General features: G+C 38.9%; 3 protein-coding genes across 5 annotated transcripts in view; 2 read left to right on the top strand and 1 right to left on the bottom strand.

Moving 5' to 3' along the window:
- Window positions 1-2586, top strand: part of LOC106086326 (uncharacterized) — a 40597-nt gene extending 38011 nt beyond the window's left edge. The window contains exons 9-10 of the mRNA XM_059361087.1: window positions 1452-1679; window positions 1748-2586. Of these exons, the coding sequence (XP_059217070.1) occupies window positions 1452-1679; window positions 1748-2068 (549 nt within the window). The 3' untranslated portion in view covers window positions 2069-2586. The remainder of the gene's footprint in view (window positions 1-1451; window positions 1680-1747) is intronic.
- LOC106086282 (neurobeachin-like protein 1) overlaps window positions 1-26781 on the bottom strand; it is a 296682-nt gene that overhangs the window by 101742 nt on the left and 168159 nt on the right. For all 3 annotated transcript variants that reach the window (XM_059360778.1, XM_013250890.2, XM_013250899.2), the window contains 2 exons: window positions 25078-25227; window positions 24739-24896 (listed from right to left, as the gene is read on the bottom strand). In XM_059360778.1, coding sequence (XP_059216761.1) covers window positions 24739-24896; window positions 25078-25227 — 308 coding nt within the window. The remainder of the gene's footprint in view (window positions 1-24738; window positions 24897-25077; window positions 25228-26781) is intronic.
- Window positions 8263-9118, top strand: LOC106086334 (larval cuticle protein A2B). Its single transcript, XM_013250972.2, has 3 exons — window positions 8263-8333; window positions 8413-8589; window positions 8666-9118. Exons 1-3 carry the CDS (start codon window positions 8322-8324, stop codon window positions 8963-8965), a joined length of 489 nt encoding a protein of 162 aa, XP_013106426.1. The 5' UTR covers window positions 8263-8321; the 3' UTR covers window positions 8966-9118.

Below are 26781 nucleotides of genomic sequence, written 5' to 3'. Positions count from 1 at the left end.
GAGATCGCCTTATATGGGAGCTATATAAGGTTATAGACCGATTTAAACTATACTTGGCACAGTTGTTGGAAGTAACAGAACACTACATGCGAAATTTTAACCAAATCGATACCGTATATGGCTCAGCTGTTGGAAGTCGTAACGGAACACCTTATGCAAAATATCAGCCAAATCGAATTGCGGCTTGTAGGGGATCAAGAAGTCAATTCGGAAATCGGTTTATATGGGAGCTATACCAGGTTATAGACCGATTCGGCCCGTCCTTGGTACAGTTGTTGAAAGTCGAAACAGAACACCATACGCAAAATTTCAGACAAATCGGACTAAAGTTGCAGCTTGTAAGGGCTCAAGAAGTCAAATCGGGAGATCGGGACATGGGAGCTACATCAGGTTATAGACCGATTTGGACCGTACTTGGCACTGTTTCTGGAAGTCATAACGGAACATCACATGTAAAATTTCAGCTAAATCGGACAAAATTACGGTTACCAGGTGCTCAAGAAGTCAAAGTTATATGGGAGCTATATCTAAATTTGACCCGATATGGCCCATTTCAAGCGGCTAGCCTTACGCGTTCGACCGCTATCGTGATGGCGAGGGTCTAGACGAGGTGTTACAAACGGCATGACTAGTATAATTAATTTTCCATGTAAAATCAAATTTGAACGAAATTTTATAATGAATTTAAATAACTTGGAAATCTCTCCAACTATGAATTTTGATTCGAAAAGGGTAAAATCAAAAAGTTGGCCGGAAAAAAATTATTTTACTTCAAATCCTGCTTCAAATCCTTTAAGCATTATTCCAGTGCAAGTTCTACAAAAACCCACAAAATAGCCAAGTAGACTAAAACCAAAAGCTAAATATTGTAAACAAGAAATTCTGTTCATGGGTGAACATAAACGGCATACAAAAGTTACCCAAAAAGAAAAATAGAAACGTTGCAAGAAGTTTTTGATATCAATGCGTCGATATAGAAGTTGTTGTTGTTGTTCATGTTGTTGTTTTGTGCTGTGTGGCGGCTGTCCCGTCTAGGTGATTGCTCATATGCGGCAAGCTGCTTTTATAGGCCGTAATGTTGATTTAATTTTTGCATAAATATTTTTTTTTTTTGCTTTTTCTTTTTGTTTCTAGCAGACAAGCGGGCGGTGGCTGCAACCGCCACATGAGAAACGGCCTCAGAATCGCTTGGGTTGAAGTGAACGTGAACTGAACGGAACGTCGTCAAAATACACTCTTTTTCGGTATAAAAGGAATTGTTGACACCGGCTAGAATGGCACACAGCATTTAGCACTTAAACGGATTAAAACGCAACACATTCTCAGATTAAGCACAACAAAATGCTGCAGAAGGCAAGTTCCCCCCAGAAATATTTGGACCATAGAGTTGACAGGCTACAAGAAATTTTGGGTGGATTTTTAATGTTTTTTTTTGGCTTTTTTTATTGCAGTTTCTTATGCTCAGCGCCTTGGTGGCTGTGGCCTCAGCTGTGGTCCTGCCAGGTCCAGCATATCCCGCATATCCAGGCTATCATGCACCCGCCGTATACCCTGCAGTGGCTAAAATTGCTGCCCCTGTACTGCCAGTGGCAAAGTATGCAGTGCCCGCAGTAGCCAAGGTGGCAGTGCCAGAGCCCTATGATCCTAATCCTCAATACAGCTTTAGCTATGATGTTCATGTAAGTGTGGAGAGAGAAAGAGAGAGAGTGCTTCATTGAGTCAAGTTGCTTTGTTTTCTTGCTTTTAGGATGCCAGCACCGGTGATGTCAAGAACCAACAAGAAACTCGCAATGGTGATGCTGTACAAGGCTCCTATTCCTTGATTGAGCCCGATGGCACTCGTCGTCTGGTGGAATACACCTCTGATCCTGTACATGGCTTCAATGCTGTTGTCCATCGCGAACCTGGAGCAGTTAAAGTGGCCCCTGTTGCCAAGGTATTGGCGCCTGTAGCTAAGGTCCTGGCTCCCGCCCCTCTATATCATGCCCCAGTTGTGGCCAAGGCTGTCTTACCAGCTGCCCCACTCGCCTATCATGGTTTTCCTGGCTTTGCTGGCTATCATCACTAAGTCCACTTTTTTATATCCTTGACATCCTTCATGGAAGGTTTAAACATGTTGACGAACCAGGATTTTCATAATGGCCACCACGATAACCCCAACTGAACTGAGATAACACAGCTGCGCAAGTGCACAATAAACCTCATCTATCACAATAAAATAAAAATAAAAAAATTATGTATATATGGCGATTTTTGTGCCATTGCTGTATCCTGCCATTATAGTCACCGCCTCACAAACGTTCTCTCAGATTGCTGTGTCTGAGAGCAACGGTTTTCGTATATGTTTTAACGATTCTATTTTTTTTTCTTGCCTTCCTTCCTTCGTTTCCCCGAACATTCCTAATATTCCTTGTATATTTTTTAAAGGAGCATTCCTTTGTTGTAGTTATTTTTAAGCCTTTTCCATTTTATCTGTTTATACGACGCAACTGTTAAATAATTATCGATGTAAATATGCAATGCAAATGAATAAAAAACCGAGGGAGTTTTTTTTTGTATAAAAGTATGAGTGCAATGAAAAATAAATTTTGTAGTTTTGATATAAAATGGGCAAGTGGCAAAGATATTATGACAAAAATAATATAAACATGTAAGAAGTCGTTACAAAACATTCTGTCCAAAATTTGAACCAACTCGGATCACAATTGGATCCTCTAGCGTCAAGAAGACATAAACTGAAATCAGGTTTTAATGGGAGCTTTATAAGGATGTGGGTGCCACAAAAGCACACGAATGAAACGTCTATAAGGCTGAGCTAAGAAAACCCAAAGAAGGAGCTGCAAAAAGGCTCAGCACAAATACTGTAGGAAATTTTGCAGCTCTGTAGATTATGGCAAATCCTATTCTGCACCTAGGTACATTCAGAGAATAAGGACAATACTCATGGACACATTTTCGTTTTCCGGGAAACTCTCCAATGAAGATCCTGGCGACGCACAGTGGGCCAAATCGGATAAAAATCGCGGCTTGTAATGGCTCAAGATGTCAAATCGGAAGATCAATTTATATGGGAGCTATATCAGATTCATGATCGATTTAAACCGAACTTGGCACAGTTGTTGGAAGTCATAACAGAACCCTATGTACAAAATTTCAGCCAAATCGGATACAAATTGCGGCTTGTAATGGCTCAAGAAGTCAAATCGGGAGATCGGTTTATATGGGAGTTATATCAAGTCCTTGACTGATTTGAACCGTACTTGGCGCAGTTGTTGAAAGTCATAACATAACACTATGTGCAAAATTTCAGCCAAATCGGATGAAAATTTTGGCTTTCAGGGGCTCAAGAAGTCAAATCAGGATATCGGTTTATATGAGAGACATATCAAGTTCTTGACTGATTTGAACCGCACTTGGATGAGTTGTTGGAAGCCATAACAGAACACTATGTGCAACATTTTTGCTATATCTGACAAAAAAAAAATGCGACTTTCAGGGGCTTAAGATGACAAATCGGTAGATCGGTTTATAAAGGAGATATATACAAATCTGAACCGATATGGCCCATTTATAATCCCCAACGACCTACATCAATATAAGGTATCTGTGCAAAATTTCAAGCGCTTAACTTTACGCGTTCGACCGCTGTCGTGATTTCGACAGACGGACGGACGGACATGGCTAGATCGAATCGAATCAGAAAGAAAAAATATATATACTTCATGGGGTTTTAGATCAATATTTCGAGATGTTACAAACGGAATGACTAGATTAGTATACCCCCATCCTATGGTGGTGGGTATAATAAAAGTCAAATGTCTCAAAAATCAGTGGAGACTTTTTTGTAGGGATTTTTTAGCACTATTCAGCAAAAAATAGGAAATTCGACCACAAACAAAGATTGGGCAGCCCCAACAAATTTACGAATACCGACATGACCAACTTTAGGCGCCTGCCAAAAGGCGTCCGAACAACTTAGGGACTTACAATTTTGTGTGGTATTCCCATACGCTTTGGGGGGTCTCCTGAGTTCCGACGGGGAAGCTCCAGAAGGGCGTTCCGCCCCCAGCTCTGATTCTCCCCTCCTTCTTTTATTTCTGTTTTTATGACCTCTGGATATGATCCGAGATATTACATCTACTTTCTCTTCACTTTCTTACTAGGTTCACCGAGTGAACTCACCTATGGGAGGCAACTCATTCAACCTAACCTATACACTGCAATTGTTGGAGAAGGAGAAATATCTTGACTTAGTCTTCGATACGAAACTGTCCTGGAAAAGAAATACAGAGGAGAGAAGCCGAATGGCGCTGTGCGACTTTTACTGGTGCAGCAAAATATTGGCAAAATGTTAAAATCACTCTACACCCTAGAAAAATATCGGCCATAGTTAAAGATGGCCTATATCATGATATAGCACCCATTATACCGATTTCCCGATAAGAATTCTTGAGTTCAAAAAAATCGTATTTTACCCCGATTACGACGAACAACAAGTCGGATGAAGCTATTTCCAGATATTCTACCTATTTGCGCCTATCTTGATATTCTGAGACGATCTAGCCAATTTCACTAACCGATCTCGCGATTTGACTTCCCGAGCCCTTTCAAGACACAATTTTTTCCGATTTCGCTGAAACTTTTCATATGGAGTATTGTTACCATATGGTGTACTGTTACTGTACCAAGTACTATCTAAATCGGTCTAAATCAGTCTATAATATGATATAGCTCCCATTTAAACCGATCTCCCGATTTGACATCTTGAGACCCTGAAAGCCGTAATTTGTGTCCGATTTGGCTGAAATTTTGCATATGGTGTTCCGTTACGACTTTCAACAACTGTACCAAGTATGGTCCACATCGGCCTTTAACCTGATATAGCTCCAATATAAACCGATCTCCCGATTTGACTTCTTGAGCCCTTAGGTCAGGTCAGGTTGAAAAGAGGGTGCGGATATTAATCTGCCCCATGCCAGCATGGACATACACCTAAGCCAGTACCAATCCCATGGTAGCCGGTTGTACGTACCGGATTGACCCGATGGAGTTCTTCATCGGCAAGGGCTGCCGCCTCAGTGTAAAACACATTGCTACAACAACAACAACCTAAGCCAGTAAGTGTTCTGCGTTATTTAAAAGTAAAAAGTTACCTCTCAAAGGAAAATTTCAAGTTAGGAATTCCGTGCTACTTACAAAATTCCTAATTGTTTTCCAAACCACGCTCTAAGTAGGTTCATGTCTGGTATTGTGTCCTGTTTACTGTCCGTAAAGATGTTCATACTCGACGTCCTCGCGTTAGCATCTCATCACCTCACGCATTACGTGATCGCCCGATTCTCTGCCTCCAGGACCCTAATATGGTCAGATTCCAATCCCTGGGCTCTCAATGAAGACCCCCTGGCCCACTCCGTCTTCTAGCTTTGATCCATCCGTGTAAAATGATCTTCCTAATGGCAAACTTGGGTTCCGTCAGTCCAATACTGTGCCACTGGCAGCAGTGCCTCGCACTCGACCTCAAGTGCCGTCTCAGGTATCCGATCGGAAACCTTTTCCTTTCCTTCCAGGTTTCCTATCGTCGCTTCGGTTATACAGCGATGGTATGAGCTGCTCCCATCCTCAATCCATTCTCTCATAGCCTTAAGTCTCATAACTGCAATGGCTGCCTCACACTTAATCGGTATATCTAGAATAGTCTCCATTGCCCTAGTAAGAGTGGTCCTCATCGCTCCGCCTATTCCAAGACAATATGTTCTTCTGAATTTGTTGTATGGTCCTTATTGTGCACTTTTTCTCCATACCCGTCTATATAGCGCCCAACATCTGTGAGCCTTTTCAGTATGCTCCTGAATGTGACACTTCCAATTCAGTAACCTGTCCAAGATCACTCCTAAGTATTTGACCTTGTCAGATATCGAAATCTTTTTGTTGAGGAAACGTGGTGCGTCAAATTGGCTCACCTTCGTCTTCCTCGTGAACAGGCAGATGCCAGAGTGGCGATAAAAAGCCCCCCTGTGTACCTTGTGCCACTTTCTCCCATACAGGGTGGCTGATGAAAGCCGCTACCAAAAAAAAATGTAATAACTTTTTTTCTATTTAATAATAATAATTTAATAATTAATTTAATTAATTAATTAATTAATTTAATTAATAATAATTTAATAATTAATTTAATAATTTAATTTAACATGAATAAAAGAAAAATGTATTCCATACACCGAAAAAAAAATGTAGCAATATTCATCATTGTAGCAATATTCATCAGCCACCCTGTATATATCTGTCATGGGACCCGCAATTTATCCACCTATTCCTTAGCATATGATTTATCCAGTCTCTAAGGATCCGGTCCACCCGGTACTGGTCTACGGATTGGATCAATGTGTCGGTCCGCACATTGTTAAAAGTCCCCTCGATGTTAATGCAAACCGCCAATGTGTACATCTTGGCATCGAAGGATTCTTCTATTTTATGCACAACCTCGTGCAGGTCAGTCTTCAACAACCTTCCCTCAAAATAGGCAAGCCCTTGCCCTTACAAGTCGAAATTTTTTGTCTGATTTGGCTGAAATTTTGCATGTGGTATTCTGTAACGACTTTCAACAGCTGTGTAAAGTATGGTTAAAATCGGTCTATAACCTGATATTGCTCCCATATAAACCGATTAAATGTCTTGGAAACCGCAATTGTTGTCCGATTTGGATGAAACTTTCCACATAGTGTTCTGTTATGACTTCCAATAACTGTGCCAAGTACGGTTTATAGCCTGATATAGCTCCCATATAAACCGATCTTCCGATTTGTTTTCTTGAGCCACTGGAAGCCTCAATTTTCATCCGATTTGGCTGAAATTTTGAACATGGTGTTCTGTTATGACTTTCAGTAACTGTGCTAAGTACGGTCCAAATCGGTGTATAGCCTGATATAACTCCCATATAATCCGATCTCCTGTGATGACTTCTTTAGCCCCTGGAAACTGCAATTTTTGTCCAATTTGGCTGAAATTTTGCACGTGGTGTTCTGTTATGACTTCCAACAACTGCGTCAAGTACGGTATAACCTCCCATAGCTCCCATATAAACCGATCTGTTCTGTTATGACTTTCAATGACTGTGCCAAGTTCGGTCAAAATCGGTCTATAACCTGATATAGCTCCCATATAAACCGATCTGTTCTGTTATGACTTTCAACAACAGTACCAAGTACGGTCAAAATCGGTCTATAGCCTGATATACCTCCCATTTAAACCGATATACCGATTTGACTTCTTGAGTCCTTACAAGCCGCAATTTTGGTCCGATTTGACTGAAATTTTGCATGTGATGTTGTGTTACGACTTTTGGCAACTGTGCTAAGTACTGTCCAAATCAGTATGTAACCTGATATAGCTTCCATATAAACCGATCTCCCGATTTGACTTCTTGAGCCCTTACAAGCAGCAATTTTTGTCCGATTTGACTGGAATTTTGCATGTGGTGTTGTGTTATGACTTCCAACAACTGTGCCAAGTACTCTCCAAATTAGTATATAACCTGATATAGCTTCCATATAAACCGATCTCTCGATAATTCTTGTTCCGCACCTAGAAGCTTTAATTTTCTTTGGTTTGGCAGAAATTTGGTACGTAGGGTAAAATTATAACCCTAAACTAAATTTATTTTATGTAAATTCTTAACAGAATCCATGGCCAAGGGTCTCATAATTCGACCCGACCGAACTTAGCACGTTCATACTTGTCTACATTTCTTTAACGCTTTTAAGCATCACCCTCCTTATTTATATCAAAATTTAAAGTTACACCAAATTATAAAATCACACATGATCAGCAATCCAAAAGCTGCAGTACAGGTGCAAGAACCCACTGATCATGATTCACGAATTGAAGGAAATGCCAGCGATAGTTTGCAACTATGGCCCACTTTGTGAAACTCAAGGGCATCACATAGGAGTTCCAAACAGCCGTAGACCTTGATGAACGACTCAGGTGAAAACAAAAAAAAAATGGTATGCCTTATCTATGGGATTGCGACATTGAACATTGGTGTGGCAGCTTTTGCTAGCAAACAAGATCCAATAAAAGGCTGTTGACGTTTTTTTGCATATTTCTCTTTTTTTTTCCTTTTTTCTAAGCAAACCAGACCGCCCGCTTGCCTTTAAGTCTAGAGCAAAAAAAGAAAACGCACTTTTAAAGAATTTTCCAAAGTGAATGCGTAAATACTATGTTTTGGCTATAAAAGCCATTGTTGGCAGCAGCTAGAATGGCACACAGCATTTAGCACTTAAACGGATTACACAACAGTGAAAAAGTAGATCTAACCCAAAATGGTACAAAAGGCAAGTGGGAAAATAAAAACAAAAAATTTGTGTTGAACAAAACTGTTACAAAAAAAAAAAAATCCTTATGGTCCTTTAGATTTTAATTATCAGCGCCTTATTGGCTGTAGCCTCAGCAGTGGTACTTCCTGCAGCACCAGCTTATCCTGCCTATCATGGTGCAGTGGCCAAATATGCATTGCCTGCAGTGGCTAAGGTAGCTGCCGCCGAACCCTATGATCCTAATCCTCAATATAGCTACAATTATGATATACATGTGAGTAAACCATAACCATATTTCGATACACAGGTATGGTTAAAAATATACTGGGTTATACCATTTTTGTGCCTAGGATCCCACCACCGGTGATATTAAGAGCCAACAGGAAACCCGCAATGGTGATGTTGTCAAAGGCGCCTACTCTTTCATTGAATCCGATGGCTTCCGTCGCGTTGTAGAATACACCGTTGATCCTGCAAGTGGTTTCAATGCTGTCGTACATCGTGAACCGGCTGGCGTTAAGGTTGCCCCTGTTGCCAAAGTGTTGGCTCCTGCTCCTCTCTATCATGCCCCAGTCGTGGCCAAGGCTGTACTACCAGCTGCCCCATTGGCCTATCATGGTCTACCTGCATTCCCAGCATATCATCATTAAATCTTTGCTGCATCGATCTATGGCTTAAGTTGACGAACTAGGATTTTTCTCTTCAGGTCACCGTGTTGTTTACTATCAAATGAACCTCATATTTATAAACTAGTTGTGCCTTATTAATTTTTTCAATTGCGGTGTTGTTATAGCCACCATTTAAACTGGTATCGAATTTATTTTAGAACATTTAGGAAATTTTCCATTTTCTTTCTGTTTCCTTTGTACTCCTTCCTTGTAATACATAATGCATTCATTCAATTTCATTTCTTGTCATGATAATTCTAAATGTAAGGCTGTATATAAAATAAAATATCATCGAGCATATAAAAAAAAAAAAACAAAAATTGAGTAAAAACAGACAGAAGTTTGGCCTGAACGAATCTTTTATACTCTCCATTGTGGGTGGCATGTGTGAAGTTGTTTGCACGCTTTCCCACATTCCAATTACCATACTACCTGGACTCTATTATTCAAACCTCTAAAAGAGCATGTGGGTTTGCCGGGGAAGGCCGATGGCCTGGCAAATGATAGGCAAGCAAAGATAGAATAAGTTCGGCCTTGTCCTTAAGACTCCAACCAGGTGTCTGCGACAAAAGCCCCTGCTGACCAGTCATCTGTCGGCTAGTGGAGCCAGGAGCAGCCGCTCCACCAGTCGAGGTTTCAAGACAACATGCTACAGCCTTATAGCACCACCGTAGCTGTTGGGTCTTTGGAGTCCATTCTAAGCCTACTGCCGGGCTCTAGATCTGCCGCTCCACTGAAAACAGACGCAGATCATCAACCGCCTATTGGATACCTCTATCGTAGCTATCCTTAAGTGACATAAATTTTTCTTCCAAAAATAATGACCTATTACGAGTTACAGGAAAATTCTTGCGGAGCGAAATAACAAAACGTCCACCCCAATCAACGGTTCAAACAAGAATCCTGCAATGTAAGCAAGGTTGACAAGATTGCGTAAAGGACGAGTGAGCGTCAAAGAATACTTGCATAAAACAAGTGACGATATGCCATCCGGGCCAGGGGATTTATTTACGTCGAGATCTGCAAGAAGCCTTTTGACTCTACTTATTCGAAACGGGGAGTGGTTAATCGTTTCACGCAAGGAAGAATTTTCCGCAAACATGGCAGCTAGCAGGTTAGCCTTATCAACCGGGTTAGTGAATCTGGTCTTCTTTGATGAGAGTCGGGATAGCCGATGAGTTGCCCTTCACTCTTTTCACAAACACCCAAAAGCTTTTAAATGCCCTTGGAGAAGCAAGAACTTTGCCACGAAGACATTAAAATCCCCAGCGACAACGATTTCACTGTCCGTAAAATCCTCCAAAATTCTCATTATAGAATCGCAAAGAGCGTCAAAGCCATTAATGGAAGCCTCCGTTTCCGTGTTTGGACTTCTATATAAAAATCCGAAATAGAAGAGGCGTTTAATAACCTGAAGTTGGTGTCCATACATAACACTCTGGTGGACAAAATTGACCTCTTTAGGTAAATTTTGTTGATACGTCACTGATTAGTCGGATTATTAACGGATCACTGGCTGAGTGTTCGTTAAAGAGGATTGTGACCAAAGGAACTCCGCAAAGGGGAGCTTTATCTCCTATATTGTGGCTTTTGGTGATCAATGGGATTCTGAGATCTTTCGTGAGACAGAGGATGAAGGTCTAGGCCTAGTTTTTGACCGTTTCCACTTTACTATTAAGGGCCTCGTTCAGAGAGCTGTGAGGAAGCTATCCCGATTGGCGAGGGCCAAAGGACTTGGCTTAAATCCCAGAAAGACTAAATTGGTTCTTCTAACTAGGAGGAGTAAACTGGGGGTTTTTGAAGGGGCCTGTCCTGGATGGGGTGGAAATACCGCTCTCTTTGGAGGATTGATAATATCAATCACGGTTTTTGAAAAAGTAATTGAAAAAGTTTTCAAAAAAAAAATTGCATATTCAATTAAAAAATTATTGAAATTTTTAAACTTAGATCCAATTGAATGATTGAAAATTTTCAATTAATTTTTTAATTCATTCAATTAAAAAATGATTGAAATTTTTTGAAAGATCCAATTAATTTCTATATTTGGTACCTCCTGGAACATGAAGTTGAGGTCAAATCATATTCAATTAAAAATGATTGGATCAATTAATTTTTTAATTGAAAATGATTTTATTTTCAATTAAATTATTCATTGAAAAATTGTTTGCGATTTTTTTTTGTCTAGGAAGTAGTAGGGGCTTGAGGCCGGGGATGGTGCATTGGATAATTCGGGTTATCGTACGGCCAATACTCACCTATGGTTATCTGCTGTGGCACAAAGCTCTGGATAACTCTGCACTTTGCAGGATGATCGTGAAGGTACCTGGTACCGCGGCAGTACTTATCGTTGAAGCAAGGAGAAGTGCCCCGATATAAACGCTGAATGCCGTTCTTGCACTTATTGCTTTGCACTTATACGTTGAGTGTGCGGCAACAAAGATCGGCATAAGGCTGAGCGGTTCTGGTACATGGCGTTCCTCTAACTTGGGTCATTCTTCAGGTCATTTTCACCAGAAGGAAGTTGATTCTTGACCGGAAATTAAGTCGCAGAAGAAACGTCGAAGAAAGGGTCAATTTTTTGACTTCCATACTGTATAACTTTTGTCTGAATAATCATATGTGGACACTGCTGCCGGCAAAGTCGTTGTAAATTCCAAAGTCGAAACCAAATCATGCATAACAATCAAAACCGAACCATAAATGCCTTCGCAAATTACAAAATACGAAGCTGATCTCGGTCAAAATTGCAACAAAATAAAATTAAAAGTTGAATATCTCCAAAACCAGTGGAGATATTGTAGACCTCAATTGAACTTTTTTTGTGGGTACTTTGAGCACTTTCCAGAAAATCAGACCATAATAAAAATTTAGCAATTTGGCCGAACAATTTGTCGCAAATACCAAGGTGACCAATTTTGTGGGCCTGCCAAAAGGCACCCGGACAACCTAAGGCCTTGAAATGTTGCACAGGATCTCGGTGACACCTGACCTCTAACCATTTCAAATTTCAAAGAGATATCTTTACCCGTTCTCACACGGCATATTTTTATACCCATCACCGTAGGATAGGGGGTATATTCGTTTAGTCATTCCGTTTGCAACACATCGAAATATCAATGTCCGACCTTACAGAGTATATATATTTCGGATCGTCGTGAAATTTAAACACGATTTAACGATGTCCGTGTGTCTGTCCGTTCGTCTGTTGTAATCACTTTACAGTCTTCAAAAAGATACCTCTTTTTGATGTACGCTGGTTAAGTTTTTGAATGGCCCAAATCGGACTATATTTGGATATAGCTGCGATATAGACCGATTTTCCGATAAAGGGTTTAATGTCTATAAAAACTTCATTTTTCATTCGATTTTGTTAAAATTTAAAACAGTGAGTAGTTTTAGGCCTCCCGACATCTGACCCAAATATGGTTCAGGTCGGACTATATTTAGATATAGCTGCCATATAGACCGATCTGCCGATAAAGGGTCTGAAGCCCATAAAAGTTTTATTTATTTCCCAATTTCGCTGAAATTTGAAGCAGTGGGTTAATTTAAGCCTCCCGATATTTGACCTAAGTATGGTTCAGATCGGGCTATATTTAGATAAAGCTGCCATATACAACGATCTGCCTATAAAGGGTCTGAATCCCAAAAATTTTATTTTTTATCCGATTTCGCTGAAATTTAAAATAGTGAGTAGTTTTAGGCCTACCAACATCTGACCCAAATATGGTTCAGATCGGACATATTTAGATATAGCTACCATATAGACCGATCTCCCGATAAAGGGCCTAAAGCCCATAAAAGCCCTATTTATTACCCGATTTCGCTAAAATTTGAAACAGTGGGTAGTTTTGGGTCTCCCAACATTCGCCCCAAATATGGTTTGGATCGGATTATATTTCGATATAGCTGCCATATAGACCGATCTGCCGATAAAGGGTCTGAAGCCCATCAAAGCATTATTTTTTATCCAATTTCACTGAAATTTGAAACAGTGAGTAGTTTTAGGCCACCCGCCATTCGACCCAAATAATGTAAAAATAGCACTGTAGATATAGCTGTCATATAGACCGATATGCCGGTTAAGGGTCTGAAGCTCATAAAAGCTTTATTTACTACCCGATTTTGAAGAAATTTGAAATGCAAAATTCAACAGTGACTAAAATTTATAAGAGCACTCAATGACAGCCGAATTTGGGTGCATAAGTAATCCAATTTTCATCGGATTGTGACGAAAGGGGGTTTACATATATACCCGAGGTGGTGGGTATCCAAAGTTCGGCCCGGCCGAACTTAATGCCTTTTTACTTGTTTACTAGTTTTTTTCGATCTCTACCCGTTCTCACACGGCATATTTTTTACTAGATTTTTTCGAGTTTCTCCCACTGTTTTTTTTTTTTTTTTTTTAATTCATTTTTATTAATGCTTTCTATCTTAGTATAGATATTTACATTATTATCGACATTATTTTGTATATTATAATTACTAATGGTGCCAACCCAGTGGTTGGCCCACGTATAAAATTTATTTATGCATCATTAAAGTGGAGTTGAAAATTTACAGTAGGTCTTGCGGTGCTTTTCTTTTGAGCCGCTTAAATGTTTCAGTGTTCCTCATCAGGTTTGTTGCTAGTGGGTTTGGATGTTGTTGAATTCTCAATTTATAATTTTGGAGTTGTGACAATACTTCTTCCTGGACAGTTTTTATATTTAATTCCTCGTGTAGTCGCTTATTAGTTATGTAGTATGGTGCACCTGCAATTTTGCGTAATATTTTTGATTGTAGTTGCTGTAGTAGTTTGATTGTTGTATGTGAAGCGGTTCCCCATAGCTGGATACCGTATGTCCAGATTGGTTTTATAATGCATTTGTATATAAGTATCTTATTTTCTAAGGATAACTTGGAATTTGGTCCAATCAGAAAATTCATTTTTTGTAGTTGTATATCACAAGCTTTTCTTTTTATTTTTATGTGCGTTTTCCAAGTTAGTTTCTTGTCCAAGTATAGTCCCAGATATTTCGCCTCATTCGCCTGCGGGAGTTGGACTTCATTCATTTGAACTGGAGGGCAGTTTCCGTGGTTAAGTGTGAATGTTACGTGTATAGACTTAGTTTCATTTGGTTTTATACGCCAGTGTTTCAGCCACTCGCACAAAGTATTTAGGTAGGTTTGAAGCATATTGCTTGCTATTTGTGGATTTTTATTAACAGCTAGCACAGCGGTGTCATCAGCGAATGTACCCACCACTGCGTTCTCTGTCTGTGGTAGATCAGATGTGAACAAGATATATAAGATTGGGCCCATCACACTCCCCTGTGGTACCCCAGCTCTGACAGATTTTAAATCACTCATTTCATCGGCCTCTTGGACGAAGAACATTCTTTTTTGAATATATGATTTAATTAATAGATAGTAATTTATTGGAAGAAGTTTCCTTGCCTTGTAGAGAAGACCCTCATGCCATACCTTGTCAAAGGCTTGCGAGATGTCTAAAAATGCGGAAGTACAGTACTGCTTTGATTCAAATGCAGAATTTATGGTTTCCACTAATCTGTGGATTTGTTCGGTAGTCCCGTGATTCTTTCTAAATCCGAATTGATGATTTGGTATCAAGTTATTTTCCTCAATTATTGGCATTAATCTCTTAAGAAATAGAGATTCGAATACCTTTGAAATTATTGGCAGTAGGCTTATTGGTCGATATGATTTGACTTGATCGGATGGTTTTCCAGGTTTCTGGATCATTGTGACTTGGGCAACTTTCCATTGGGGCGGAATGAAGCAGCGCTTTAAACAGGCATTGAATATGAACGTAATGAAGTCAGTACCTTCTTTAGGGAGTTCTTTGAGTATTTTAGGGGTTATTAAGTCATAGCCAGGAGCCTTACCAGGTTTTAGAATCTTTATTGCATGTGAGACTTCGGCTTTTGAAATTTTCTTTATTGGCAGGTCAAGCTGATGAGGTTCATTTAAGAAAGTTTCCAAGCATTTGGGCGGTTCTTCCGAGCTATTTGGGGTGAAAACATCGTATAAATGATTGGCAAATGTGTAGGCTTTTTCTAAGTTGCTTTTTGTCCACGAGTTACCAGACTTTCGAATTGGGTAATTGATTTTTGGCTCATTTTTGAGTTTTTTCGTGATTTTCCATAGAGAATAGTCTGTTGACTTTGTTGGCCCAAGATTTTGGATTTCTTGTTCAATATGGTTATTATCTACGCATTTTAATAACTTTTGCAAATCTGCAGTTGCTTTATTAAGTTTTCGTTTGTTCTCTGGTGATTTTGTTTTTTGCCAACGTTTTTTCGCCTTGCGCTTTTCTTTAACTTTTCTCTGTATAAAGGCAGGGTATTTGTATGATTCTATGAAACTTTTCTTGGGTGTAGAGTTCCATGAAGCGCTCTGTATAGTTTGCACTAGGTGGTCTACGGCGTAAGAAATGTCTTGATCTGATTTTAAAGGTAAATTTTGATGTAATGTTTTGCTGACTAGGTAACGAAAATAATGCCAGTTAGTCTTATTATTGTGAAGTTTACATTTTTGATCTTGGGGTATATGCTGTGCGTGCAATGATAGAAAGACTGGTGTGTGATCAGAAGACAGATCGTGGCTTGAAAAACATTTTTCGGAGCCAGCCGAAATCCCTTTGGAAACGCAGAAATCTATAAGATCTGGGGTTTTATTCAGATCTGACGGCCAATATGTTGGAGAATATGGTGAAATAACCCGAAGATTAAGTTCTTTTATAGCCCAGTATAACTGTCGGCCTTTCGGCGTATTAAGACGTGATCCCCATATTGTGTGCTTGGCATTGTAGTCTCCACAAGCTATGAATTTGCTTCCTAATGTCTTAAAGAAATTAATATAATTTTCTTTTTTGATGGTATGTTTTGGTGGACTATAGATTGATGACACTGTTAAAGGTCCTTGCATACTTTCTACTATGATGTTTGTTGCCTGAATCATATCGGAGCTGTAGTGGGTTCCTTGGTGATGCTTAATGGATTGCTTTATCAAGATTCCTGAACCACCACGTGCCATTCTAGATGGGTGCATAACGTGGTAAAAATCGTATTGGGGGATACTAAAGTGATGCTTGCTGGTAAAATGTGTCTCTGACACAAGAAGTATGTCTATTTGATTAGAAGACAAAAAGTTTTTCACTTCTAAGGTATGTTGTGCCAGACCGTTGGCATTCCAGAACACTATATTAAGAAAGTTCATTATTAGATTTGTGTTAATTTTGAAGTTAGACTCATAAGAAGGCTTGTCATCTGCTGCATAAGTGTTCCTAAATTGCTTAACATTTCATGTATTTCGGATACTTGCGGACTTCGATCCGTTTGAAGATTTTGTGGCTGAATTTGGGTGTTTTGTTGTGAGGTTTGCGGAAAATCTGTTCTTCTAGCAGCGCTTGAATATGTGGGGTTCGTCGTCAAAGTTCGGGTTTCAGGCTGTTGACTCTCTCTCGTGTTTCTAAGAGAGGGGTAATGTTGGGAGTAAATTTGCTTATAAATTGAACATCCTTTATAATTTGCTGGGTGATTACCATTACATAAGGCGCACTTTACCTCGTCTGCCCAGTTTTTGCGTTCGCATGATTTTGATTCATGGTGTCCAGCACACTTAATGCAGACTGATTTTTTCTTGCAATATGACTTTGTATGGCCGTATTGTTGACAGTTTGAGCATTGAGGGACTATTTTCTTAGGACGCGGAGGCTCAAATCTAATAACGCATGACATAAGTTTTGTTACGGAATATATATCTTTATTGTTGGGCTTGGTGCTCAATTCGACCTCAAACAGAGGAAGCGGAACCTTTGTATAACGACTTCTTATATTCCATATATTTTTGACTTCATGTCCAAGTTGGGAGAGCTCGTTTTTCAAGTCGTCTATATTTGCTGTTGAGTGCATATTTCGCAAGATTACTTTAAATCCCCTTTCAGATTTTGGTTTGTAAGTAAAGAACTCAGTGTTTTTCTTTTCTAGTTCACCAATAATTTTTTTATAAGTTTCGTGGTCTTTTGGCATTATCTTGACCTGTTCATCTCGCAGGGTTTTTATTTCAAATTGGTTTGGAACAGTTTGTTTTAGCATGGATATTAAAGGTTGTATGTTAGCAACCTTCTCAACAAATATAGGCGGAGGTTTGTAAAGAATTTGAGGCGGATTAGAGTTGGGTTGAGACCCGTCGTCATTATCCAGATCCGCATATTGGTTGGCAGTTTGAGGAGTCTTACTCAACCAATATTTTTGGGTAGTGGCTTGTTTTTTGGTGTTATTATTAATAACATGCTCTGGGCTTTCGTTTGCTCGCTTGTTTCGTCTGACTGTTTGCCATTCGTAGGGCGATGCTACTGCACTGTTGCAGTTTTCGGAAGAATTTGGAGGTTGAGAATCAAAACGACCTATTTCTTGTTGGAGCTCTTCTTCATCTGTCTCAAATGATTCAGTTTGCTTGTTGAGTTTGAACTTTAAAGATTCAACATCTCTTTGGAGTTGACCACAAAGCCTTTCATATCTTTCATTCCTTTCAGACAGTTCGGCGTTTATCTTTTCTAGTTCTTGTAATTTGTTCAAGCGGAAAGAGCCAATGCTGTTGCGGGGGGTTAATGACCCTGTATTCATAGTGTATTTGATCTAACACCGGGTGACTCACGTCGATAATTCAGTACTAGTGTATAGCAAGGACACACACCATTTATACTACATTATCCAACCGATATAGATCTCGACAACTACTTTCAGATGCAACCCTGTTAAATAAGGTGTTGGGTAAATGCAACTCGTAGCCAGTATTTGGGTAGAAGAGAACAGCTGATACCGTCAAATTTATTGACAAAGTATACTGCTGACAGACCGTGATATTTGTCTCTGTTGTTCCTTCCAGTGGATTTTATATTAATTTATTGCCTTTGGGCTTAATTTAAAACGAAGTTAATTTGTAAATTGCGTGTCACTCACCGCCGTTTACGTCTATAATTGAGTGAAGGGGTGTTCCTGAGGAATTCAGCTCCAATACAACAACCATCCACTTACAACAAAACGCCTCCAACAGTGATGTATGTTTGTTTTTGTCGCAGCAACCAGAAACACGTCCGTCCGGTAAGAAATTTTCTAAACGTCTCATCATCTTCCCCACATGCCCTACACAAGCTGTTACTTGCGGCACCGATTTTGGCTATACCGAAACATCCAGGACGGTAAGGTCACGAGCAGTCTTGCTCTTACACTGCAAGACTGCTCGTGATTATCGCCTTCTCTGAGGGTGGCTAAATCCGCATCTTTTGGGTTCCGGGCCATAACGAAGTAAGGGCGAATAAAAGGGCATATGATTTGACGGTGAAGGCCAGAGGACTGCCCTCAATAAACTTGGTTAACCCGAAGGCGTTCGGGTCGACGCAGTCTGAGTTAAGGGCGTGGGCGACAAATGCGCATGCAACACTGTGGAACAGCGAAGCGGTCGGTTGGGTGGCGAAAATCCTATGGGGGGATCCAGATCGTGAGAAGAAGGAGGTCAGTATAGCTATTGGTATCATGACGGGACACATAGGCATACGAGCTCACTTATGTAAGATCGGTGCGGCAAGTGATAGCATGTGTAGAGCATGCGGGGAAGATGATGACACGTTGAAGCATTTCCTTTGTCATTGTCCGGCTTTCGCGTCTAACAGATACCGGCACTTAGGTGGGGACACTATACCAGACATGAACCAACTTAGGGGAGTGGCATGGAAAACAATTAAGGATTTTGTAAGTAGCCCGGAATTCCTGACTTAGATTTTCTTTTTCGAGTTTACTTTTTTTGTGTATTTAGAGCACACAACAAGCCGATTACTGGCTTAGGTGTATGTCCATAGTGACATGGGGGGGGGGGGGGGGATTAATATCTGCACCCTCTTTCCAAACTAACCCAACGAAATGAAGTTTAGCCTGACCCAACCTAAGCCGTAGTACTTATTGAATTTCATACTTAACAAACAACTAAACGGCTTGAGTTTCCTCTTTCAATGAATGCTATGATCTTATAAGCTCACTAATATGCTTCATTCATCTTAAAGTTGCTCATTTTGATTTAGCCATAAATAATTGAACAGAACATCCTATAGAACTTGTGTTGGAAGTTCTTATATCAAAAAAAAAAGGTAACCAATATTAGCTGAACAAAATTAAAAATTAATTCATGATCTCAAATAGAAACAACTTTTCCAACCTTCAAAAAAAAACCTAGCCCCGGATTTTAATGTTTGCCTTTGACTTGACACTTACAACAACGCACGAATGGTCAGTAAACAAATAAAGTCTTAAACAGAATGTCTTTGAAAAAAAAAAAAAAAGTTTCAATTTCATTAGGTCCGTCTGTCCATCTGTCTGAGTGGCGGTTTTGTTTTTGTCATCGAATTCAAGGTGCGTTACTGCAAGTCCGCCTGTGGTCTGGTTGGTTTTCTTTTTCTATCGAAATCTTTTTAATAAATAAATTAAAATGTTAATAATGACAACACTTTCGATAGCAGAACTCGTTTACGCATTTCAGATTCTTTTTTCTTGCCACTGGTCAATGCAAAAAATCGATCGATCTGAAATCCAAAACAAGGCTATTTTATGGCGGCAGGCTATCAAATGCTTTAGAAAAGGCAATTTTGTTACATTTAAGCTGAATTATTTAATATTCTGTTATAACCGGGCCAATAAGCCAAACGCACCCCAAATGAAAAATGAATGAATTTATAAATGCCAAATCACCAAATCCGTATATGGCCGAAAAGGGGTCTTAGTCATAAAATTCCATAGATTTTCATGATGAAAGCCATTTACAAATCTTGCCAATTAAGCCATTCAAGTCCAAAAACTTTTGATTTTTCATTAATATTTTCTTAAATTCAGCGCGTGTGTACCTCTCTCTCTCTCTCTTGCCTGCCTTTTTAAATTTTACCATAAATACTTTGTTGAATTGCTGAGTTTTTTTTTTTTTTGCTTAATTTGGGAAATGAAATAAAGTTTCGGCTCAATGACCACAAGTTATGAGACAAACAAACAGACATTCGATGGCAACAAAACGTTATGAATGAACCAGGTAACAATTTGTCGCAGAGTTTTTAATTTTAAGCGTATTTTTCTTTTGTGGATTTACTTTCGCTATTTTGGTGGTGTTTTTTTATGTAACAGCACATTTGCAATTATTACAATGCAGCAAATTGTCGCAATTGTAATCAACGCGTAATTAAAACAATTGACAGTGGGTTCCAAATCCTTTAGAAAAGCTTAAACAAAATCAGTGAAATATTCTCTAAAGACTATTTGAATGATTTTTTTCTAAAGACGAAATTTCAATGTAATGTTCTCCGAAGATGAAATTTAAATGAAATTTTCTTCAAGGAACAAATTTTAATAAAATTGCTTTTAGAAACTAGATTCCAAAGTTTTCTTAAGAGAAAATTTCAATGAAATTTTTATGGCATTTCTCGAAACACTGAATTTTTAGGAATTTTTGTCCAAAAGGCTAAATGGATGGACAAACATATCAATGAAATATTTTCTAAAGACAACATTTTTTTTAAATTCATTTCATAATCATTTCTTTCTAATTTTAATTAATATTTTTTTAATTTAAATGAAATTTTACTAATTTTAATGATTATTTTTATTAAATTGAATTAACTTTAACTAAATTCAAAGAAATTATAATTAATTTCAATGAAATTTTTACTAAATACAAAATGAAATTTTTTTCTGAATTTTAAATGAATGAACGACTATATTTATATAATACTAGCCGAAACCGGCCCGCTCCGATGCGCCTTCTCTCACTCTCAAATATATTTTTAAGTAGCGGGCACTTCGCCATGAATGTGGATATAGAACTCGTGTCAATGTAACCTATGTCCGCCTACGATGCTGAATGTCTGCATTCGAATCCTGGCGAGAACAACGAAAAAAATTTAAATCGGTGGTTATCCCCTCTGAATGCTGACAGCATTTGCGAGGTACCATGCCGTGAATGGTCATGTAAAAAATTCTCCCCAAAGATGTGTCGCACTGTGGCACGCCGTTCGGACTCGGCTAGAAAAAAAGTCCCTTATTATTGAGTTTAAACTTAAATCGGAAAACACTCATTGATGTGTGAGAAGTTTGACTCGCTTCCTGGGCAAATTTTTACTCTACTCCCAAATGCCTATCTTGTGAGTCCTATAGTACCGCATTGGTAGACATTTCCGGTTTAGGGGGTATTTCGGGGGTGGGGTGGCCACCCAGATACTTGGCCCTTAAAGTAAATATAAGTTTCGTGCTCTACTTTCAAATACATTTTATATGAGCTCCATATTGGCACGAGCGGTAAAACAGTTATGTTTGAGGATGGGGTGAACCCCATGGTTTTTGTACCGAAAATGACTATCAATTACCCGATAATCAATCAATTTCCACCCCAAATATCTTTTATATAATAGGGAGGTATTTTGGGGGAGCCGTTCCACCCAAACACATGGCTCTTCAATTGAATATCAAAATCGTGTTTTCTCTCAAACACCTTTCGTTTGAGCTGCATATGGCCGCGATTGGTCTATATATCCATTTGGCGGCTTTTGGGTGGCTCTTGAGTCACCCGAGCGCAACAATGTTTTGTTTTTGGTGACTGTGAGAGGGCAAAAATATTTCGAACGAATGGCATTACCAATGTCCGGGATCTGGTACTTTTGAATATTAGGGTAATGGCAGGTGCTCTTTTTGGGGAGGGATGGCACCTCAGACATTTCAACTCAAATATGGATATCAAATACATGCTCCAATCCAATCCCTTCCCTTCCTCCAATCAATCCCTTTAATTTGAGCCCCATATTGCCATGATCGGTAAATGTGAACCGTTTGGAGGGTGTTTTGGGACTGGGGCGGCCACCGGCACTTTGCCCTGAAAATAGATATCAAATGCGTTCTTTACTCCCAAATACCATTGATTTGAGCTCCATATTGCCATAGTCGGGAGTGAAGTTCAGTTTAGTGGGTGCTTTAGGGCATACCCGCATTGGAGGCTACCGTAGCGCAAAGGCTACCGTCATAGGCGGACATACCAATGTCCGCCTATGACGCTGAACGCCTGGGTCGAGTCCTGGCGAGACAACAATTGCATCGTTGGTTTTCCCCTCCTGATGCTTGCAACATTTATGAGGTACTATGCCATGTAAAACTTCTCTACAAAGAGGTGTCGAACTGCGGCACGCCGTTCGGACTCGGCTATAAAAAGGAGGCCCCTTATCATTGAGCTTAAACTTGAATCGGACTGCACGCATTGATATGTTTGCCCCTGTTCCTTAGTGGAATGTTCATGGGCAAAATTTGTATTTTTAGGGCATACCTCCAAACACTTGGCTTCAAAATTGGATATCAAATTCTTTTTCGACTCTCAAATACCTTTCATTTGAGTCCCATTTTGTCAGAATGGGCCAATTAACCTATTTGAGGTATTTTTAGGAGTAAAAGCGTCACCTAAATTAAACACAAATTTTAATGTCATATTCGTAATCTACCCCCCAAATACCTTTCATTTGAGTCTCATATAGCCATGGTTGGCTGATATGCTCATTTTGGGGGTATTTGGGGGTGGGGCGAGTTCCCAATACTTGGACCTAATTTTTTATGGCATATTTGTAATCTACTGCCCAATACTTTTCATTTAAGTCCCATATTGATAGGAACGTCGAAATCTGTTTAGAGGAGCTTGGGGCGGCCTGCTGGATGCTGGATACTCCAATACCCTTCCACAAAAACCTACACAATCTGTGAAAAATTTAAGAAAATCGGATCAGCCGTTGTTGAGTCTACGGAACAAACAAACAAACAAAACAAATCCCATTTAGTCATGATGGGTCATGTGTCCATTTGGGGCGTTTTTTGGGGGTTGGGGTGGCCCAATATTCTTTGACCTGATTTTGTATGCCAGATTCGTAATCTACCCCCGAATACCTTTCATTTGAGCTCCATTTTGACATGAACATCCAATATGTCTGTTTGGTGGAGTTTTGGGGTTTGGGGCCGCCTACTTACTTATACTCAAATGTCAATACCATTTTTGAATTCTACTCTTCAATACCTTTCATTTGATATCCATGTAGTCGCGATCGGTCCACTTTTGATTTTGAGTCCCTTTCAATAGAGCCAAATAAACCTATTTTAGGGAGTTTTGGTATTGGGGCGGCCCCCAAGTTACTTGGACCCAATTTTTATTACGAAATTCGCACTCTACTCTTGAATACCTTTCATTTGAGTTGCATGTTGCCCCTATCGCTACACTTCTATTTTTGGGCTAAGGGGGAGAGTCCGCCCCTATCCAATATAAAAAATTTCATATTGGAAATTTCAAGGTAATCGGTTCAACAGTTTTTGAGTCTATACGAAACAAACAAACCGACAGATAAACAAACACAAATTGATATTTATACCCTCCACCATAGGATGGGGGTATACTAATTTCGTCATTCTGTTTGTAACACCTCTAAATATGCCTCTAAGACCCCATAAAGTATATATATTCTTGATCGTCATGACATTTTAAGTCGATTTAGCCATGTCCGTCCGTCTGTCTGTCTGCCGAAAGCACGCTAACTTTCGAAGGAGTAAAGCTGGGCGCTTGCAATTTTGCACAAATACTTTTTACTAGTGTGGGTCGGTTGGGATTGTAAATGGGCCAAATCGGTCCATGTTTTGATATAAACCGATTTTGGGTCTTGACTTCTTGAGCCTCCAAAGGGCGCAATTCTCGTCCAATTTGACTGAAATTTTGCACTTAGTGTTATAGTATCATTTCCAACAACTGTATATACCGATCATATAAACCAATCATGGGTCTTGACTTTTTCAGGATCTTGGATCTTGATTCTTGGATCTTGACTTCTTGAGCCACTAGAGAGCGCAATTATCATCCGATTTGTCCGAAATTTTGCATGAGGTATTTTGTTTTTTCTTTTCCATATATACCATATATATTCTTGATCGTCATGACATTTTAAGTCGATATAGCCATGTCCGTCCGTCCATCCGCCTTTCTGTCTGTCAAAAGCACGAAAACTTTCGAAGGGAGAAGAGATACAGCTGTCATATAAGCTTACCTGGGGTCTTGAATTCCTGCAACTGTGCCAAGTATGGTTCAAATCGGCCCATAACCTGATATAGCTGCCATATAATCCAATCTTGAATCTTGATATCTTGAGCCACTAGAGGGCGCATTTCTCATCCGGCTTGGCTGAAATTTTGCATGACGAGTTTTGGTATGACTTCCAGCAACTGTGCCATTTTTCCTTAAGACAAAATATCAATGAAATTTTCCCTAAACACAAAATTTCAGTGAAAGTTTTCATAAAGACAAAATTTTAGTGAATTCTTTCCTAAAGACAAAATTTCAGTAAAATTGTCCCCAAAGACAAAACTTCAGTGGAATGTTCCACAAAGACATTTCAATGACTATTTCATTAATTAAAGTTGTAGGCACTGTGCCATTTTCTTTTTAAGGCTGAAAACCCTACTTTTTTCTTAAACCATTGTAAATCCTACGTTTCAAGACTTCTGTGAGCTTTTATACATTTATTTTCATATTTTTTGTTTTAAATTCATTAATGACAACATTGCATGGTCAACGCCAATGTTATTTTAGTAAATATGATGTCTTATAATCTACCAAAAAAGGCCATACTTCCTGCCTTAAACCAAGGTAAACATTTCCAATGAAAACATAGGCAAGAAATATTTATTTTCTACTTCACTTACCCCGTAAACCAGGGACCACGCGGTCCATACAGGAATCGTTTGGCACATTTCCATTTTTTCTTGATGTGACTATTTTTGCGTTTATGCTGCAATGCAGCTGCATTCAGGCGTTTCGTTTCTTCAACTTGACGCACCTTCCAGGGAATGACAATTTTTTTCTATGTCAAAGAGATGAAAAAAAAAAACAAAACAAAATAAACAATAAAAACCCCATATTGATTTGCTATTTTTGCAAATTCAAATTCAAATATGCGTTGCAATAACATTCGTCACTTGTTATGACTGTTGCATGTTTGAGTCACCTAAGTCACCCAAGACTACTAACTACAACCAACCTACCTGAAATATGGTTCTGTTGTCAGCTTGGAATGTACTACGCTTTTTGGATGCCACTTTACAGGCCTCATAACATTCGGCCCAAAAGCGATTGATTGGTTCCCAAAGATGAATTTCAACATCACGTTGATAGGAGTCATAGAGAGGTTGTATCTAAAAATAGAAAAAATAATAAAAATCACAAACATGTAGAACAGACATCCAAATGTTTATTTTTTGTATTTATGCTTGGATGGAATGAAAATAGTTGAATAACTTAATCTCGAAAAATCTTCTTATATAGGCGAGAACTGTTAAGATTCCTTCACGAAAATTTAAAAATATTTCAAGCAAAACTTGTCAACGAATTTGTATGCCAAACAACATTTCTCTGGCGTGGGACCAGAATCTTGACACTATGCTTAGTCAAGAAATACCATATTTCTAAGAAATTTTCTCTAAAGACAAAATTTCTATGAAATTTTCTCTAAAGACAAAATTTCTATGAAATTTTCTCTAAAGACAAAATTTCTATGAAATTTTCTCTAAAGACAAAATTTCTATGAAATTTTCTCTAAAGACAAAATTTCTATGAAATTTTCTCTAAAGACAAAATTTCTATGAAATTTTCTCTAAAGACAAAATTTCTATGAAATTTTCTCTAAAGACAAAATTTCTATGAAATTTTCTCTAAAGACAAAATTTCTATGAAATTTTCTCTAAAGACAAAATTTCTATGAAATTTTCTCTAAAGACAAAATTTCTATGAAATTTTCTCTAAAGACAAAATTTCTATGAAATTTTCTCTAAAGACAAAATTTCTATGAAATTTTCTCTAAAGACAAAATTTCTATGAAATTTTCTCTAAAGACAAAATTTCTATGAAATTTTCTCTAAAGACAAAATTTCTATGAAATTTTCTCTAAAGACAAAATTTCTATGAAATTTTCTCTAAAGACAAAATTTCTATGAAATTTTCTCTAAAGACAAAATTTCTATGAAATTTTCTCTAAAGACAAAATTTCTATGAAATTTTCTCTAAAGACAAAATTTCTATGAAATTTTTCTCTTAAGACCAAATTTCTATCAAATTTTCCCTAAAGACAAAATTTCTATGAAATTATGAAGTTCTATTTTCGAAAACTGGACTCATTATTCTTAAGAGGAGACATCCGCTTTTGCTGTAAGCGATCGAACTGCTTATTAAACCTTGAACTTCACAGCCTATGTTAAATGTATTTGCAGTACGGCGGTCTCTTTGGTAGGATTATGTGACTCCATATCCATCCATGGATTAATTGTGTATAATCAAAAACGCCCCCTGATCACCTGAGTGACGTATCCTGGCAAGCCGTCATTTCTTTGAGATCAAATCATCTCCCCATAATTCTCACCATCGACCGACCACCCGACTTCCAATCCAATCGTCGCTTCAATGAACTGATACCCCCCTAGGATTTGCTAGTTGCCGAGAGCACATTCCGAGACATCATTAACGCAGCAGCCGCTCGCTTTATACCAGCCGGTCGAATACTCCAAGCGCGGCCCAATTTCCCGGCGCAGGTAGTGGTATTCGCAGACGAGCGTGATGGGATTCGTTGTACCGACCCCACTAACACCAGAATCAGCAAGCTGAATCTGGAATAAAACAGTGTAGTCAACGAACATAAGCGGAATTTGGGGCTGGAACACTTGGAGCAATGTATCTTAGGCACCGGTTTAGGCAAG

Source organism: Stomoxys calcitrans, chromosome 1, assembly GCF_963082655.1.
Source record: "Stomoxys calcitrans chromosome 1, idStoCalc2.1, whole genome shotgun sequence".
NCBI lineage: Eukaryota > Metazoa > Arthropoda > Insecta > Diptera > Muscidae > Stomoxys > Stomoxys calcitrans.
The sequence above is the reverse complement of the archived record's forward strand: the minus strand, read 5'-3'. Positions and strand labels throughout refer to the sequence as shown.